The sequence below is a fragment of the Triplophysa dalaica genome, chromosome 25 (genome assembly GCF_015846415.1).
Source record: "Triplophysa dalaica isolate WHDGS20190420 chromosome 25, ASM1584641v1, whole genome shotgun sequence".
NCBI lineage: Eukaryota > Metazoa > Chordata > Actinopteri > Cypriniformes > Nemacheilidae > Triplophysa > Triplophysa dalaica.
This window is the reverse complement of record NC_079566.1, coordinates 2,727,697-2,748,425: the sequence shown is the minus strand read 5'-3', so window position 1 is coordinate 2,748,425 and position 20,729 is coordinate 2,727,697. Positions and strand designations below refer to the sequence as shown.

The following is a 20,729-nucleotide window of genomic DNA, read 5'->3' as shown; positions in this document are numbered from 1 at the left end:
GACACGTCAGAGGGGATCTGGCCCTCCCGGTTGAGCCTGGTTTCTCCCAAGGTTTTTTTCTCCATTAATCAATCATTGGAGTTTGGGTTCCTCGCCACAGCAGGGCAGTGTTGGCCTGCTCACCGGGAGACTGCATTCATTCATTTATTTATTTAGAAATTAGATGTTATTTATTAGAATGAACTTACTCGTTGTATAAATACCATGCACTGTGCTGTGTTTTAACTTTTCTGTTTTTCCTGTTTGCCCCTGTAAAGCTGCTTTGAAACAATACACATTGTGAAAAGCGCTATATAAATAAACTTGAATTGAATTGAATTGAATTGAGGAGAAACCTAGACACATTCCTTTTAGAGCAAATGGTCCATCTTTGGAGAAGCACCCCATCCTCCCTGTTGGGACTTCTTTGAAGTCCAAGGGAGGTGTTATAAACTATCCTGACCAAATGATGGATGCTTAAGAGAGAGCAGTAGGATCAGACTTGCTGATACCGGTTAGACCCCTACAGAGAGGTCGTAGAATTTTACGACGACAAATGGTCACCTTTGATCCGGCCAAAATCCTACACAGGAGTACTGCATTGCGATGAAGCCCCATACAGCTGCACTGGAAATTTTACAAGGAAGTTACTGTTCTTATGGTGCTTCATTACCCACACTCGAAGTTCTTATGGCAAAGACCCTTACCTTGAAAGACACCCTCTCCAGGATTACATCTGATCTTCCAGATTTTATTGTAAAGATATGTTTCTATAAATCTGATCTTTTAGCTGGTTTATTTTGTCAGTTCTTTGCATTTCACCATTAAGACAAGGGTACAGGGCATTGTGCAATATTTTTCAAGATAATCAGTACTATTTAGCAAAATACATAACAGTTAATAATTAAAGAGTAAATAGCTTAACACAACATTAAATATGTTCTTGACCTTACATTGTCTAAGTCTAAAGCGAATAGCTTGCATTGCAAATATAGACACCTATAATAAATACATCAAATTCTATTTTTCTGGCTATACAGACTTGTTTTGCTGATGTGCTTGACAACAAAGTTGCACTTCTTGCAGCTGTCAGTTGTCCAAAATTCAAAGTGTCTCGATTCTGCTGCATCTCTTACGTTTAGTCATTTAGCAGACGTTTTTTATCCAAAGTGACTTACAAAGAGTTTAGGGAGCAATAAGTGATATGGGTGCCAATACAAAGTTACTGGTTTCAACAAAAGCTAGACCACTACCTGTTGAGAGAAAGAGAGAGCATTAGTTAGTTAGTTAGTTAGTTTTTTCATTAGTCTGTATTCACAGAAGAGATGGGTTTTAAGTAGTTTTTTGAATGTTGTGAGAGATGTGATTGCCCGGACCGAGTTAGGAAGAATGTTCCACCAGGACAGAGTTGTGAATGAGCGGGAAAGCGATTTACTGCCCTTATGGGAAGGCAATACAAGATGCCGCTGGTTTGCTGAATGCAGGGATCTTGATGTGGTGTAGAAGTGCAGGAGGGTGTGAAAGTATGCCGGTGCAGATCCAGTGATAGTCCTATAGGCGAGCATTAGTGACTTGAATCTGATACGGGCTTCAACTGGTAGCCAGTGGAGAGAGATGAAAAGGGGTGTCACATGAACCCTTTTAGGATGTTGGAAGACGAGGCGTGCTGCTGCGTTCTGAACCACCTGGAGCGGTTTGATAGCCTTTGCAGGAAGACCTGCAAGGAGAGCATTGCAGTAGTCCAACCTTGAGATTACCAGGGCCTGGACAAGGAGTTGTGCTGCATGCTCAGTGTGATAGGGTCTAACCTTTCTAATGTTGAATAAGGCATATCGGTATGACTGCGTTGTCTTTGCAATGTGACTATTGAAGGACAGCTGTTCATAAAATATGACTCCAAGATTCCTGGCTGTTTTGGAAGGAGTGTTTGTGGTATTGCCAAGTTGGACATAATATGCGTTCTCTCCAGCATCGTCTATGGCCTCGCCCCTCTCATTCCCTCATTAGCTTTTCATCATTGTTCATCATAGAAGGCACCTACCTTCTGTCAATTTTCCCTTAGTTTCCCCTTATAATGCCCTCATGTCTTTTGTCCTGTGCTTGTTCGTATTGTACTATGTCTTGTTACATCATGTTGCTTGTTCCTGCCTCTTTATACCTTGTGGATTTATTACTTGGCTAGTGTTACCCTAACCATTTGGATTACCTTGCCCCGTTGGACTTCCTACCCTGTGTAATTTTCCACGTTGCGCCACAGTCGTTGTTTAGTTTTGGTTCCTGTTTTACCCTAAGTCTGGGTATTCTGTTCCTTTGTTCTATCCCCCCGAGGGAAGTGTTCATTTTCAGTTTTCAGTTTTCAGTTTTCATTTTCATTGTCATTTACGACAGTCCTGTTTTTCCCCATCTGGGGTTGACAACCATTTTCAACAGCTGCCTTGACAAGGCTCTCAAGAAGGCGGAGACCCCTTTACTTCAGAGATCTGGTCAAGTACATTATTGACCGGGACGAACCCTGACCAGTTGTCCCAGCCTGGGTTTCCGCCCTGATAGCCACAATCCTTAAAAATTTGATCAAACTAAATACTCTTCGAAGATACGAAGTATGCAATACAACAGTATATGTACTCAAGATTAAAATGAGATTGGCAGAAACTGTGTGTGTTACCTCATTTTTAAGTGCTACTCGAGAGTGTCTATCCCTTTGTCAGGTGCTGAATTGTAGCACACGCTTGTTTTTCTAAATGTTAAGGTTTTATATTCTCACCAAATGTGCGTGAAGTAGGCGAATATTGTTTGTTGTTTGACATGTTTAATTATTTCTTGTAAAACTTGTAATATCTTTTTCTATGTGAAGATAGGACTAATCTACTGTGTAGCACCCTGTTAAATTTATATATTACTTTGTGTTCTGTTAGCAGAAATACAATATATCATGAAATATGGGCCAGTTAATTGTCCCTGGTGTGTAATACATTTTGTATTAATATGTGTTAATGCAGTTATAAAGTGGAGGTGTTGAAATATCCTCGGTTGTGGATCAGTGAACACATTTGTGGATCAGTGCACACATTTGTGGATTGCTCTCTTTGCATTTGAGGATTTTGAAACATTTCTAACGTCAAATCGTGTGTACAATCCACAAAGAGGTGGACTCCGCCCACTATCTACGCAAGCCAATCGGTTAACTTCCGCTTTTGTTGTCCAATAGGCCACGTTCTAACTTCAGCCAATCACGTTATGCACTGCACTAAGATTCAGGGAGCTAACATGGCGACTAGGGGCGGTCTAAAATGTTTCAAATATTTCAAAATCCACAAATGCACAGAGAGCAATCCACAAATGTGTGAACTGATCCACAAATGCGTGCAGCGATTCACAAATGCACAGAAAGCGATCCACAAATGTGCAGAAAGCGATTCACAAATGCACAGAAAGCGATCCACAAAAGTGCAGAAAGCGATCCACAAATGTGCAGAAAGCGATCCAAAAATGTGCAGAAAGCGATCTACAAATAAATATCATTAAAATACATTTGTTAATATTTTTTATTTGCAAATCTCATTGCATTTATTTGTGAATTCCATTTATTTTTGTAGAACGTTTTGCATGTATTTATGGTTCGCTTTTCGTGCATAAGTTGGTTTTAAAAATGTTTGTGAAATTATCTATATTTATTTGAGAATCATAGTTTATTTATTCAGAATAATGAAACAAATCGGATCAGATTTGTTCCATTATTCTGAATAAATAAACTATGATTCGCAAATAAATATAGATAATTTCACAAGTTTGTGTAATTGTTTTTATTGCTGAAGATAGAAACAATACGAGGAATAAATAATATATTATCAATGGCTCTTCGGTCACATTACTGCAAACACACAGGTGTGTGCACGGTCTCTCGCTCACTCACTCACACACACATGCACACACACCACGTGGCTCATGCTTCCAAGTCTGTTCGGTGCTGTGGTGTGGTAACCGTGGTATAAGTGGAATAATTAATGAACACCACGAATAATTGAACAGCCCATCATCAGTTATTCCTTACCTACTTTTGATGTAGTCAAACTAAATACTTTGTGTAATACATGTGTCATGATTCTGCCCCATCATGTCATGTCTTTCTTGGTCTTGGGGCAGAATCATAGCAGGATCCCTTGTTTCACGTTCTCTCCAGGTCTAGTCTCTGTTCCCGCCCTTTTGTCTCGTTATTGATTGTTAATTAGTTTATGCCCCACACTCGTTCCCTCTTGATTTGCTCCCCTTTATATACTCTTCATGTTTCATTGTCCCCGTGCATTGTATTCAGTGTGCCACGTATGTGCTACCCGTGTGGTGTTCTTAAGTCAATCGTGCCTCAGTGCTTGTTTTCTGTTTCCATATCAAGTCCAGTAAGTTTTGAGTTTAGTTCTTGTTTAGTGTTTGGTTAGTCTAGTGTTTAGGTAGTCTTCGTATTTGTATTTTTATCCCTTGTGTTTATTGCTTTGCCCCCTCGTGTTTTTTTTTTGTCATTAATAAATGTCATGTCTTGTTAACCCCTTCACCAAGATTTCTTGACAATATGTGTGTACAAAAGGGGGAATTAACATCAAAATTCAAAGTCTAACTTAAAAATATGTGGTTTAATGCATAATTTAATACTTTGGTTAGTTAATAAAACTACTTTATGTATTTTTATATTATTTGAATGAAATTGAGAATATTTGTGAATCACCTAACTGATCAAGGTTAATGTAGGATATAGAATGTAATTAGTAGTAAGTAATTAAATGCTTTTTGGAGAGAGTTATTTGTACGGTAATCTAATTACACTATTGAATATGTCATTACTAAATTAATTAATTTCTTTTTCAGAAAAACTAGCCCAGCAATGAATTAATTTGAACAAAATGATACAGTGCTGCTGTCCCTTACTCTTATCATCATATGGTTGTTTTCTGTTATGCTTAATATTGAGCTCTGTATTACAATTTTTGTATCTTGACGAGCCTGCTCCATGTGTCTTTCGTCTGAGGGGGTCGTACCCTGAAAGCCCCCTGAAATGGCTTGACTGTTAACTGTACACAAATTAAAGTGTAGCTCTCTCTAGCGGAAAAGCAGATTGAATCATTATACAAACGCGAAACTTTTTACCCTGTGTTTTGTTTCTGAATACACTGTAAAAATATAATTTCAAAATGTTACCCCAACAAATGAAATAAAATAGAATATGAGTAAATCCCTGCATCGCACAAAGATATGAGGCCACTGTAGGACAACTGGAGAATCTCACCTCAACTTAGAACGTTATAGCCTGTGACTTGTGTCATGTTTTTTTATTAATGTAGTTTTTATAGATTTTTTTTGTTTAAATTTTCTCAAATTAATAAACTGAGTCAATAAAAAGTACAGAACAATACAATTTGAAAGACTGAACAAATAAAATAAAGTAAAGAACCGAATGTACATATTTGGGCAAGTTATGGGCTTCAACAAAGGATGTATGGTTATTGCTGGATTGCTGAATGAACAGCAATGTAGCCACGATTTCTTATTTGAGACAACTATGAAATGTCCTCTGATTAACAGCCCGATGACCTTTAATCAAATGGTTACCCTAAATAATTACACACCTTACCTATCATATCTTCCAAGAATTTCAGAAGGCAACTCAAAAAACTGAATGCCTATATTGCTGGGAAATTGGATTGATGAGCTCTTCTTTTTATTGTTCTCTGATTTAAAGGTTCATTTAAATAATGACCAAACTTTGTGCTGGTAATGCATGTGTACAATAAACATTTTGTGTGGATCTAGAAATGTGGAAGCTAGATAATACATGGTTAATAAAATTTGAATTTGAAATTAGAGTAGGTCTATCAAATTGTATTTGTTATCAGTTAAAAGTAGGCCTAGCATTATTACGAAAACTAACCAGCAGTCTATCAGTGTTTATTAATGCATTTTGTTTTTCTATTTAGCTATTTTATTTATTCGATTTCATTCTATGTATTTCTTGATTTTGAAATACTTTGTTTATTGAAACGAAACTGCACACGTTTCCATTAACAGTAAAGTTTGACATGATAAACGTCATGTCAAGAGCGATGTGAGGTGATGTCCTGTAGGCTACACTATAACCTTTCTGTTGTTTAAACTTGGCGAAGTGATATGGAACTGTAATGTGGTCGACAGACCTGGAACACCTTCATTGGTGCACATTTACTGAAAGTTAACGCATAACAATAGACCGTTTGTCAATCAATCAGATCGGCCTCTTGTAACAACTGTTATTTTATCTTACTTTATTTTTTCAGTAATTAATTTACAGTAACTACTTAGTAATTACTTAGTAACTAGTTACACCCAACACTGATTTGATTTAATTTGTTTTATATTTATGTATTTGTAGAGCTATAAGTTCCCTTTATGTCGGTCTCTCGACGTTGTGTCGAGAACGACAGATGGGGTTCGCCCTTGAGAACCAATCAACTCTGACTACTATAGAAAAGAACAATGAAATTTGGCGAATGAAATTTGCATGCCGGTCATTTACCTTTTGTTCTTCAGAGCCTTCACTCATGACTACGAACAAAAAGTATTCAACGAAAGGTGTGCGGGTACTAAACTATCTCAACGACTGGCCTATCTTGGCACACTTGTGAGATCTGTTATGTACACAAAGGGACCTGGCGCTCTGGCACCTAGACTGATTGGGACTCCAGGTCAACCGAGAGAAGGGGAAGATCTCCCCAGTGCAGAGCATCCTCTTTCTCGGTATGGAACTCAACTCTGTCACCATGTTGGCGCAACTGTCCGCAATTCGCGCCCAGCCAGTGTTGAACTGCCTGGAACATTTCAGGCTGACAGCGGTCCCCCTGAAACAATTCAGAGGCTCCTGGGCACATGGTGTCCTCGCCGGGTAATACCTCGGGTTGATGCACATGAGACTACTCCAACACTGGCTTCAGAGTCAAGTTCCGAGGAGAGCGTGGCACACTGGCAGCAGGTGCATGGTGATGACGCCCTGCTTGCAAAGCACCATAACCCCTGGTCTTCCATGACTTTTTCGACAGACTAAGGTCCCTCTGGGCAGGTTACGAGGCAAGTCGTGGTGACGATGGACGCCTCCCTGCAGAGGTGCGGTGCAGTGTGTAACGGGCACGCAAGCGGGTGTTGGACGAATATATCTTTCTATCAACGAGAAAGACCCACTGAGGTGCTCGATCAGGATTGTGTTGTCCTTCTTACGAGACTGGAGACTAACATCTCCCCTCCTCACTGATTGTGTATGTAGTCGCTATCGCCACTCATCACGACTCAGTTGATGGAAAGTTTCTAGGATGACATGACCTGGTCGCCAGGTTCCTAAGGGGCGCGAAAGGACGGAATCCGCCTCATCTCCGCTCCAAAACCTCTTGGGACCCTAACGTGGGTCCCAAGAGGTTCCAAGAGCCCCTTGGAGGTTCCGATCTTCCTGACCCGAGTAAGACAGCCCTCCTGATGGCGCTCGCTTCCTTCGAGAGGGTAGAGGTCCTCCGAGCATCCTCCGTGTCCACGGATTGCCTTGAATTCCCGGATGCGTGCCCAAAAAGTTCCCACTACTCCCTTCCGGGGCAAAGTGGGGAACTTGAAGGCGCTCCCCATCGGGGAGGAAGACCAAACCCGATTCGTGTTGTGTCCAGCGCATGCATTGCGCCTCTATCCGGACCGCACGCAGAGCTCAGAAGCTCTGACCAGCTCCGTGTCTGTGAGGACAGCAGAAGGGGAAGGCTGTCTCCAAGCAGAGGCTGGCGCACCAATCTCAGAATCGCCCATGCCCATTGGCAGGGGCTCACTCCGCATGGGGTATAGCCACCTCCTGGGCACTGGCCAGAAGCGCCTCCCTAGCAGACATCTGTTTAGCTATGCCCTAACACCTTAGCAAGGGTTAACAACCTGCGCGTAAACCCGGTGTCAGCCCACTTTCTACGTGGCGACATGTAGGACTGGCATCCGGGGGGGGCGTATGCCTGCGAAAGCACCTTTCCACCCTCCAGTAGGTTGGGTCAGTGTGCTATCTACCTCTCTTCTTACCCAAACATATGGCTAAGAACAGGTATCTCACCAACCTCCCTTCTTACCCAAATACTGCCAAATTTCAGTGTTCTTTCCTATAGTAGTCAAAGTTGATTGGTTCTCAAGGGCGAACCCATCTGTCGTTCTCGACACAACGTGTCGTTCCGTCCATCAGGGAACTGAGGTTACATACGTAACCAAGACATTTTCATTTAACTGTAATTGACTATTAAGTATTTTATTTTCAAACAGTTTTTAAAGTAAAAATTATATTTATATCATAACAATATAATGCAAATTACCCATACAAATAATATTGCATTATCCTATTAGTTGTTGGTTTTTAAGTGAAGCTGGAGCAAATGGAAGCATTTAAGAATCTCAGGCTGCAGTTTGGAATGGTATTTACTTTTCAGCTAGGAGAGGCAGAATGCACTTTTGTATGTTTAAGTACTACATTAAACATATCTGAGTTACATTCAACATTAAACACAAGCAACATGTACAATTGACCCCTTATGAGTGGTCTTAAACAGGACAGAGGGTTCGTTATAATGCTTGCTAGAAAATTCAGTTTGAACACAAATAATTCAATATTAGTGCATGTTAAAGCTTGTTTGTGCAGCTATACAAGATATATATTTCCACACATCCACATATTTCCAGATGTAACACAATGAATGAAATGTAAATGAGCTTTATATGTTACACATACTGTATGTTAACACATTTTTAGGAAAAAAGACAAATATTTCTTAATTTGTTCATATTTATCTCAATTACCCTGATATTTAAATCACAATACAAATGTTTGACAGTAAAAGATTCACGTTTTTCATGAGTGCTACACGTGGATGGTTGATAAAGCATCACTTCCTTTATTTATCATCAGAGGGTAAAACTCTGAAGTTCATTCGGCTCATGAAGAATGGGGGCTCTAAAGATCATGACACTCCTGCCAATCATCTCTCTATGGCTCTGGCTGGGTAATACAATCATTTGCATACATTTTATTTAAGTTACTTTTATCATCTGTCTGTTATGTTGTGTAATTACTATATAGATAAGATTTCTTTTGTTGATAGAGGTAGCTTATATGTTTCACAAATTGGTTCACATTGTATTGTATAAAAATCAACTCTACGTTAAGGCCTACATTATTTATGTTTTACAGTTTTTATGTATATTTCAATAAATATGTACATTTTAATCAAATGTATCATTTACCAAAATTAAATAGCAATACAATAAATGATCAATATATTTTAAATAAAAAAAGATTAATACACATGTGCTTGTGTGTTTTATCATTGTTTTTGAACACCTGTTTTAAAACAGGTCATTTTGAGATCATTTTGTAATTTTGTCGTTATTCTAGTATTTGTTTGACAAATAAATAGGCACAGGGTATAATTTCTTCTCGATTTTATGCACTGTGTAATCTCCAAAGTTACATTTAATACACATATTTTTGATGAGTTTACTCTAAAATGTGGAATGAATATATATAAAGAATCTTAGAATGGTGCTGTTAATATAATTATGTATGCGTACGACATATGTGACTTCACTTTCGTTTGATCATTTTCTGTTGTGTTCTAAAATGATATATTGGTTACAAGAAAAGACAAAATGCTGTTTTTGTAAAATGCAAAAAAAGAATGCAAAGAAACCATGCAATGTTAATTTATTATTGTTTCAGGACATTGATTTATTCTTTGGTTTTTCAGGACGTAACAATCTCATATCTGCAAAGCATCCAAATGTCGCAGTCAATATAAAATGTAAGTTTTCTGGTCAAACCAAACACATTCATGCGTTATTAATAAATGGTAAAATCATGCTTTTTGTTTAAGAAGTGTTCAGTACTGTACAGTACAAGGATATTTTCTCATTTTGAATTTTAAAGTGAGAAACAGGATGTGGGGAAATGCAGCGTGGTGATGCACTCATTATTGAAAGGCTGCAAATGTGCTCACTTCCACTGTGTTTGCCTTTGTTGCTCAATAACAGGTGCCACATCTAACACACAGTCAGAACAATTCATTCAGCTGCATGCTGTTTTAATACAGCAAAAACATTTCTGAAACACCTTTGTTCTGATTATTGTGAATGTATGGTTTGTTGAAATGATATGTTTAAAAAACAGTGACACTTTCAAACTTGTGACCATTAATAATAGCAATTGTAAAAAGAAGTGTGTAAATTCTTTAAGCCTCTTCTTGAACGAACAATAAACACTTAATATTTTTGTAAACTGATCATTTATGTTACGTATCTTTCTTATTTTAGTTCTGTCTGAATTAAATGAGCGTTCTGGATGGTGCTCCTGGACCCTGAGCAGCTCTGAAGAAAAGACAACCATGATAGTCCCAGAAGAGATTATGAGGCTTTCCTCTGAGATCTGTCTGTCTCTGGGATGTGGAGATGTGTATAAAATCAGGACAAGAGACGAAGGGTTAAACAATACTTGTCTCACAGGCTGTTTGTACCACAACACTGAACTCAACTGCAGTGAGGCTGTGAGAAATGGCTGCAAGACGCTCTCTGAGGTTGTCTGTGGTAAGCCAAATCCGTTCACTTTTAATATGATAATAAAGTATAATACATTTTATTTATAATGCGCTTTTATGAGACCCAACGCTCTACAAACAAACAATAACAGATAAAAAAATTCAAATGAAGAAAGTACACAACACAGAATTAAGTCATAAAATAATCATAACCGATTAACGCAATAAATGACTCATAACTACCAGCATAAGCCATTTTAAAAGATGAGATGCCCACGGATTGAAATTTTATTATTTCATTATGTAAAATAGACTTTGTTGTATCTGTATATTTTACATGACGTGGACCACAAAACTGTTGAGTTAAAACAACACATTTTCAGTTAAGGACAACAGACACGTGTGTATAATATAATTTCTGCGACAACCACACTTTGTTTTACATTTAACACAAAACAACACGTTTTGTTTTAAATAACATGACACGAACAATATGTTAAAAATTAACAGATCTTTTTGTCATGACAAACAAAAAAATATTTGGAAAGTTTACAGTCAGTCATGTAAAAAGACTCAGTAGCATTGTAAATTGTACATAATAATAAACTTGAACAATAAAAAACTTTTTATTATTTTATTTATAATTTGAATTGTTGAATACTATTTCACAGGAAACGTCATTTCACTTTAACACGCATTAAAAAGGAACCTGCAAGTATATGTTTCAAATTTTGCTTTTATGAAAAAGAACAAAATGGTTATTCATTTACATATAGCAGTGATGAATGGGGGCATGCTGATTTTTTAAATTTAAATAGAATTTCATGTCAAAAATGTTTGTTAATAAAATTATATATTTTACATTTTTCTTTGCGTGACACTAGGTAAGATTATTTATATAGCAAATTTCATACACAGTGTAATTCAAAGTGCTAAACTTAAAATGATTGAATAGGGAGTTATGGAATACATGATGCATCTTTAAAAACTAAATTATTTAAAATTCCAAATTCAACTTCGGAATTTAAAAGATAAAAAACTATTTAAAATGTGTGAATGTATATAAATAATAAAATCAAAAGAAAATAGAAATAGCGCAGTTGATGTAAACCAGCACAGTACTTGGGTTATAAGTGCATGGCTAAACAAAGTGAAATATTGAATATTGTGACGACATGACTAATTGTTAATTAACAAATGCTTTAGTATCAGCTAATATTGATCTATATTAAACATTGGTACTTTTGCTGTAACATATGTCAGGCGAGACAGTGGATCCACATGCCGTAAATATTTATTAAGACAGAAATGAAACAAGGTAATGCAAAATATGTGACAAGGAACAATAGGCAACATGCAACAATGACTGACCACCTACAACTGAAACACAAGGACTTAAACACACTGGGAAAATGAGATAACAAAAAAATACAAGGAGCCAACGATGAACATAGAATCAATGCATAAAAGAACTACACAGGACTACACAGGAAACAGGAAATCAAACAACTAAAACTACAAACTAAAAGTACAAAACACAGGGGAACACGGACTGAATCGTGACAAAGCTCGTTGTTTATTTGTTTAGTTTATTGCTAATAAATTCAGTAATGTTAACAGATAGTGTTGCCAATAAATGTGATCATTAAAATGTTCTTTAGCATTACACACTATGCACTATGAGTATGCTGATAAAGATGTTCGTCCTCTTCTTTTACCATTACTAGGTTCTCCCTTTGTGGTTCAGGCACACAGGTCATGTTCCTGGACTATCAAATCTCCAGACAGTGAATCCTCAGTGTTTCTGGCTGCAGATGTTGTTCAGAATGTGTCCAGAGACATATGCCATCAGCTGGGCTGTGGAGAGCCCTACAATCTCACTCAGAGCAGTGCTGGAATAAATAAAACCTGTTTAACAAACTGTGTTTATCAAGACTATCATTTAAAGCACTGCACTGAGATAACAAGCTCTGACTGCTCACTCCTCTCTGAACTTCAGTGCGGTGAGTCACAAACTGATTTCTTTATGAAAAGATTTTAGACGTTACGATGCTGTTACATACTTTTTCTGCAGAACTTGCAGTGAAATGTCTAAAATGTTTAAACGGTGAAATGTGCTCACTGGCTCCTCAGGTAATGCTGCAGTGCGGTTGGTTGGGGGTGGTCACCGCTGCGGGGGGCGTGTAGAGGTATGGAGGGGATCTTGGGGCACAGTGTGCGATGATGGCTGGGATGAGAAGGACGCAGACGTGGTTTGTGCACAGCTGGGCTGTGGATACGCTGTGTCTGTCAGTGGGACGGGTGAGCCGTACGGTCAGGGCACAGGACCTGTTCACCTGGATGAACTCAACTGCACTGGGAGAGAGAGAAACTTGTGGGAATGTCCGGCAATATCACAGGATCACGACTGCGGGCATAAGGAGGACGCAGGTGTAGTGTGCTCAGGTACGTGCTATGAAACCACATCAAAGCAAAACCTTTTTTGAAATATGAACAGCATGAAAAACAAGTCTATACAGTACAGAGTACAGTCTATACAATGCTGGATTTTTCTGTGGTTGGGTGCAAAAGGGACAAATCCAAATGTTGGTCTTAATTTAACAGAGAAGAATTGAAATGTCAAGAAATATGCATTCCCGCACCATTTGTTTATGTCATGAGATACTTCGCTAGCAAATCAGATCAGCACATAAATTTGGATCAAATAGTGTCTTTCTTCTTTGCATGTGTTTTTGGATTTCTCTATTCATCACTTGACTCATTCAGAGTACAAGGCTCTGAGACTGACGGGAGGTCTGGACCGCTGCTCTGGAAGAGTGGAGTTCCACCGTAATGGGACATGGGGGACGGTGTGTGACACGTGCTGGCAGAAGGAAGAAGCTGCAATGGCCTGTGACATGTTAAAGTGTGGGGCAGTCAGGGAATTCACAGCTTTTGAGCCTCCGTTCATGCACAAAAATGAAACACGCTGGTTTTTTTATTGTGAAAAGACTAATAAAAATCTCTGGCAGTGTAAGGAAATTACGAATCACCCATATCTGTGCAAAGAATCAAAGGCTGCTGGACTGATTTGTAACAGTAAGTAAATACTGATTGTTTTTTTTTGGCTAAAATTTGCTGAAATGTGTTGTTTTTTTGGTCATTCCCAGTGTTTAAGATGATATTAGATTTAGATTAGTGGTCTACATAACTGCATTGGCATTCCAGAATAGTCAACCCTTTAGTAAACCTAAAACTCTACATTATTTCAATACTGTCACACTTTTGGAATGATACACCTATAATTCGATCTGTTTTCACACCTGACTTGTTTGTAGTATTTGTTTTACAAGCTTTAGTTTTTCCTTTCTGTGTTTTTATGATGTCATCCAGTGGTAAGAAATGGGTTAACACACCATACACAACACTCTGTTTTCTGACAATGACCTATTTAATGTTATGGATGTTGTTTGCTCTGTAATCCAGTCAAGTTAAAAGTGCAGACAGGGTGCTAAAGTTAAATCTAAGATGTGTGTTTCTTTTGTAGACTCTCTTGGTATGCCTGTCCAGATCCACACCAGTCCACAGCCAAACATCACAACAACAACACCAGGTGATCTCAAACTCATCCAATAAAAGGAAAATAGGCATTCTCTTAATAGTTTCTTGTTTGTGGGATGTTAATTTACCACTAACCTAAGAACTGATGTCAGTTTACAACAGTTTACAGGATGTAAAGGTTAAATGAGGGGACTTGTACACTATATTAGCAGATGTAACAATATCAAAATCTAAAATAAGTGTTTAGTAAACAATTATTGAACATTGCAATGATGTAGAAATGAACCATGTCATATCCTGTCCTCTTTTCTTTATTTTCTAATCATAACTGTTTCTTTATGGTATGGGGTATAGTATGAGAAAACTCCATATTATAAAATAGTGCACCAGCTGGACCTTGACAGAGATAATATCTAATATATTGTTTAACATTCTCTATGTTAAAAGACCTTGAAGACCTATCGTTTCATACAGTCAAGCGATCATGATAATATTGAGACAATGTTGCTATTGTGATACCATGAAATTGATAATATTGTTACATCCCTTAGCTACTGTGTTAAAGGCATATTTCAACCATTCAGTCATCATTTAACCAGTCTTCACAAAAAACATTCAATATAATGCAATATAAAGCTCACAATACTATATATGCTGTAATAAAGCAAATGCAGGTCAACAGGGGGATGTGTACATTTTAGACGTTACTGGTTGTGTTTCTTCAGCACAAGTCATTTGTAACAACAGACGCAGATGTTGAGAAGATCAAAATGACTATTATCACATTCAGACAAATGTTTTCTTTTTATTTCAGTGACAACAAAAAATATCATTGTGTCAGGATTCTTAGACCTATCTCCAGAACAAATAGGGTGTTTGGTCCTGGCGTTGTTGCTTCTCACTGCGATAATCACCAACATCATCCTGTGTCGGCATGCTAAGAAGAAGAAGAAAGGTGCATACAAACCTTAAGCTCGGCACAATATACAGCGAAACTCTTTCAGTTTTCAATTTTGAGTGTTGCTAAATTGAAGAGTTCATTTGCAAAAATCATGTTTTTTATTTAGTTGTGCTTAACTGTGCTTGTTAGCTGTATATTTTGAGTTATTATAACCTCATAACAACAACCTTACTGCAGTTTGATTGACATTACTTGGAATGCAGAATAAAAAGACATGATTTCTGAACATTTAAAAAAATGGAGTTGTCTGTTTTTGCAAGTGAATTCTTCAAAACCTTTTCAATGTTATTAAGCTTTAGTTCTCTTGACTGTTATGGCACTTTCTTGTGACTGTAAAATTTTGTTGTAAAGGACTTTTGCATTATTTGTTATATTTTGTTGCCCGGTTTCACAGACAAGGCTTATGACCAGCGTCAGACTAAAATTAATATTTGAGCTTTGAAAACTGAAAATAACTTGCCCTGAAATATAATAAAATATGTCAGTGCCATTGTTTTCTCTCAAGATGCACACCAGAAATTTTTTTTTGAAGCATTTTCATAAGAGTGACTTTACCAAGGCATAGTCCTGGCATTAGCTAAGCCTTGTCTGCGAAACCCAGCCGATATCTTTTATTTTTATATGAAACTAATGTCAAAACGCTCCAACTTATATGTAGCGATAACATGACTCTGGTGACCTGAGTTCAATAGAGGCACAACATTGCCCAAAAATTATTTGAAAATGTGTAATATATTTTAAGATGAATTGGTCGAGTATATAGTAAGTGTTGCTCTTCAGCATCGTTTTATCGTTCAATGTCAATGGACTTAAGTATATTTTATAGATGTGTGTAGATTTAGAAGATACTGTGTGTTTTTTGTCACTGGTAGCTGTTGAGGTCCAGCAGAAGTTTGCAAACCTTCAGACTGCCCCAGAATCAGAGGAAAATAACTACAGAGATTCTGTCCATCTTGTCAAAGTCACAAACAACTGCAGTGAGTCTGTGGGTGAGTAAGTGACCTCATGTATACACAGTCACTGAACGCTCACTTCTGATTGGTCAAAATATGTTGTAAGGTGTTACATTATTTTCTGATATACAATGTCTCTACTGTGTAGTTCGCTGACTAGCCGTAATAGTACCCGCTTTTATATTAAAATTCCATAAAATCTCATATTTTGTCCTTGTTTTAAAGAAAAGTACCCGAAATTTCCTATATGAGAGAGGCTCATCAGAATCAACCAGTTTACTTTACCAATGTTCTCTGTGCTTGCAGTTCCCATAATCTCTCAGCGTATCTGGCCTCAGAGTAGTGTTGAAAGTGGATCGTACGATACAGATTATGAGCAACATGATATCAGTCCGGAAGCGGGTTTTCCTCTGTCCACATTTCAAAGTAAGTCATCAATGAGAGAGATAATATTGAAGGAAGAATATCAGCATGTTAGTAAGAATATTCTTATTAAATCCACACGAGAATGAATTTCTCTGCAGATCCTCAGAATGAGTGAGACGGAAACTAGACGGTTAAACAGAATTGTGTAACCATTCTTACCTCTCATCACTTATATAGATTCAATGCGGTATAGTGCGGACGGCAAAACTCCCAAAGTCAAGGCCGCAAATCTAAACAGTGTGACTGAAGAAGGTAAGCCCTTAAGGTTTTATTTACCAATTGTTTAGATATATTATACGTTAAAAATGTAATAACTTGATGGTAGTCAGTCTAGTAATCACGATTAAGATTTTCTCTGACTGAGTTTTTTATAGCAAACCCGCCAGTCACTAAAAGTGTTTTGAGATAATGACTTCATTAAATGTTAAAAAATTCAAAGACTCAAGGAGGTATATTTCAGTTCAACACTGTGATCGGTTCTATACATTAAAGTCCTCATTTAGGCCTTACGGCGAGTATTATAATGTCAGTCTCATCTTCTCACAGTGGACTCATTTGAGTCGTCCTCCACCTCATCAGAAGAATGTAATGAGACCGCAGATACAAATGAGAAGGACCTGTGCTCACTGGAGTTTACTGACTGCTATGAGAATACAGGACTAATCGATGCAGGTATACAAAAGCGTTCATGTACACTTTTTTGCTGCTTGTTCAATTTACTTAACTTGCTTAAGTTAAATCATCACAACTTTTGGAAAATTTGGTCACAACATGATTTTTTTTATGTTTATTCATAACTGAATCCATTCATGATGGGACAACATAAAGGAGTTGTGTTGTGTTAACATTAAACAGTTACAATTGGGCAGAGGATTTATATTTCTCAGCATGCTTTGCGTATTATAGTTATTTTCTTAAATAAGTGTTATTTTATGCATTTTCCAGTAAAATGAAACACTTGTTAGTGTATATTTTTGAGTTTTGTGGTAACCATTGTTCAGAAAAGTGTTGCCTTTGGTTAGCTCGTGGGAACTTACAATCGTGTATTTGCATCTCCTATAAGTTCTATTACCTCAATATCTTCTTATTGAAATTAAATGAAGTAACCTGTAATTAATGTTGAAAATGTATAATAAAAATAAATGTTTCATTAAAATTATCTTATCAATAAAATAGATTTTTTTATACTGTTTTTAAGTAAAATATGCATGACACAAATTAATTTAATCAGGACTACTAAAAAAATTAAGTTCATACAACAAGATTATAAAGAATCGTTTCAAACAAATTAGATTTTGTTGGAGTAATGTAAGTCAATTTTGTGGAAAAGTTTTCCTTAATTTAATTAAGTTCGTTCAACAACTTTTCTTGGACTGTATAAACACGTTCCTTTGAATAAAAGTAAGCATGTCTTGTTTAATGTTTTGTGAAATTTAAATGAAGTCATTAAATAGTTTGGTTTGACACAATGACGTAAGGGGTAAATAATCACATTATTTTCATTACTTAAAGCAAAAGTGACAACCGAGAATGTTGATATGCAGTAATGGTCTAGATACAGCTTTCCAATTCTGACCTTCTCTAATGTTATATAAGATAACGGAACACACCTTACTGAGGACTTCTCGATGCAAGATTCTGTGAAATCCTGCCTGGACCACCCAACGGATTCTGCCATCGGCTACCAGGGTGTGTATCTGCAAACAACAAATATTTCACAAAACTGTGCCATAAACTGAACTGCACGTACTCTGTAATTCTTACAGTTTTTCTCGAGTGCTTAAATACATTTCTTGAAATTATGCCACGTATTCTCAAAACAGTGAGCACAAATCCATAACATCTGAGCCAATAACACGCTTGCTGAAAAAACAACTTTTCCCTCAGATATGACACACAAGCCCTCAAAAACACTCACACTATCAATTCTCTTAGACTCTTAGACTATCCATTCAAACTGTTACTAAAACCTCTTATTGAGATTCAAGAATAATTTGACAGTTTAGTGTTTAGTGTTTAGTGTTCAAAATTAAAGAGTGCAGATTGCAAGTGGGCAAAGTGCAAGAACGAGCTTTAGAAAAAAAATATAAAAAAACATTGCACTACTGTAAAGTAGATGAAGATGATCTTACAAGACAAGAACAGTTTAAAAAACAAAGAACAATATGAACTGGTCCTGTAACACAATACAGAACACAACTGCACAAACAATATTTATGTTCAGTCATTTAGCAGATGCTTTTCTCCAAAGCGACTAACAGAGTAGATAGAGAAAACAAAAGAGGAGGCAATGTAAAAAAATATGGCATTTTGTGAACCTTTGGCCCAAATTACGTAAAAGTAAACAAATTTCTGCAAACATGCTGAACAGGTAAAAAAGGCTACAAAGGCACATTTGCTAACTTGACAATCACAAATTTGAAGGTGTTACACGTGCTACAGTTTATACTGGATACAGGATAGTGAAAAGTGTGTAGTGTGATGATACTGTATGTTTACAGTAAGTAGTATAAAGCCCAGTAGATGATTCTAGGATGCACAAATACGTGTGCTCCTGTTGACATGACCCTGAGGTTCTGATCGATATATGTTTACTGTTTACTGATGTTTACTGATGGATAAATGTGTGCTATTTGAGTTTACATCTTGACACTTCAGTTCATTATATTGTGTGTTTATGTTTTCTGAATGAGAACATGGTCAAACCTTTGCATACTGAGGCTGTGTGAGTGGGGTGTTGTACAAGTTGGTGTATTGTTTTGAGAATGTGTTTATAGTTGTCAGAAAAGGGTGAATTGTTTCATGTATTGTGTGTTAGCAATCGAGAAAAACTGTCATCTTAGGTTTGTAGAAAAAAAGAAATGTCATTCTGTACTTTGGCTTCTCAATGACAGAACTGGACAATGGGGACGTCGGTAGAGAGGATTCGCCCATCTACTCTCCCGTCACCTATGAAAATGATGCCGTCTCCTGTGAAAGTGACTACGATGACATCGGCAACTATCTAATAGAAACCTGACCAATGATACCAGCCGACGCATCCTAGAGACTATGATGTCATAATGACTTCTGTATTTTACAGTCCAAAACTCCTGAGAACCGTTTCATATCATTCCACCTTTTAATGTCATTTCTTTGTTCATGTATCCATGCTTCTATGTATTTCACTCAAACTTTCTGATAATTGTTTTAATAAGTTGAAGATGTCCAGTTATCTACTGTTGTAAGAGAAGAAATCATTGAATATAATTACACTATAAGTGTACTTCAAGTACTTCAAAATGATCAAATGGTAGACGGCTATGATCTTGAATATGTTTTCAGATCTGAAACTGCAAATGTGATGATTATTTTAGTGAATTCATGTGTAGTTTTTGCTGCAACTGGTACATTTCAATATCTCTACATAATAGAGCCACATTCTTTTTTTATATCTGTTCATTTTAATCCAAATCTTGCTAGCCATATATGTTTGCTAGCTATACATTTATAGTGTATGTGCTTCACTGGTAATGTAACTAGTCAAACAAGTCAGAATAGAATGACGTCTGTTAAAATGGAAAAGGTTTACTGTGAGAATGAATGGGAAAGAAAAACATTGCTTAAGTATGAATCAGATGTATCGGATGTAATAGAACCTCACGCTGCAGGATACTTCTATCACATATTGACATTTTACATTACATGATATCTAAAAGTATTGCAGCTGTGCCATACAGACCGGGGGCAATCAAATATATTCAGATGCAGTACTCACTAAAAACAAAATAATAGGTAGATGATTTCTCAAATATCCAAATTCACAAACTATTTAAAACAAATCATACACTCTGAGATTTCACATTGATAGTATAGACATCCCTAAAAATAATTGTATCCCTTAAAAATAAATACATCTCTAATAATAAGTCCATACAGTGTGCATGTACTTATGCTAAGTGTATTTGTGCAGACCCCAATATGTTAGCAGACGATTGCAAAGTTTATACATCAGGCCCCTGATCATATACAGTATATGATGTCAATGAAAGTTTCAATGATTCCCCTGCTGTGTTCTCCTCTCTTTTGTACATTCTGTCCTGAAAGACATTACCCCCGGACCAAACCCCTTTCTGCTACAGTACATGATGGATAACTTATTGGTGACAGGGACTAACAGTGTGCAAGCCGCTTTCAGAGCTACTAGAGAAAGCAATAAGTTAAAAGGGAAGTCACAGACTTAACACATGAACTGTATAAGAGCACATTACACCCGTCAATACTATCCAGTCCCCAACTACAGCAGTGGTCTGAGGTGATGTCTGAAATGGCATTTTG

General features: G+C 37.0%; 1 protein-coding gene across 1 annotated transcript; it reads left to right on the top strand.

Moving 5' to 3' along the window:
- The first annotated feature begins 8,915 nt into the window (after nt 1–8,915).
- On the top strand, nt 8,916–20,323 carry LOC130415617 (T-cell differentiation antigen CD6-like). Its single transcript, XM_056741436.1, has 14 exons — nt 8,916–9,005; nt 9,750–9,803; nt 10,312–10,581; nt 12,260–12,535; nt 12,666–12,977; nt 13,299–13,610; nt 14,059–14,124; nt 14,887–15,027; nt 15,906–16,022; nt 16,293–16,412; nt 16,590–16,664; nt 16,959–17,084; nt 18,009–18,101; nt 19,307–20,323. Exons 1-14 carry the CDS (start codon nt 8,948–8,950, stop codon nt 19,429–19,431), a joined length of 2,145 nt encoding a protein of 714 aa, XP_056597414.1. The 5' UTR covers nt 8,916–8,947; the 3' UTR covers nt 19,432–20,323.
- The last annotated feature ends 406 nt before the right edge of the window (nt 20,324–20,729 follow it).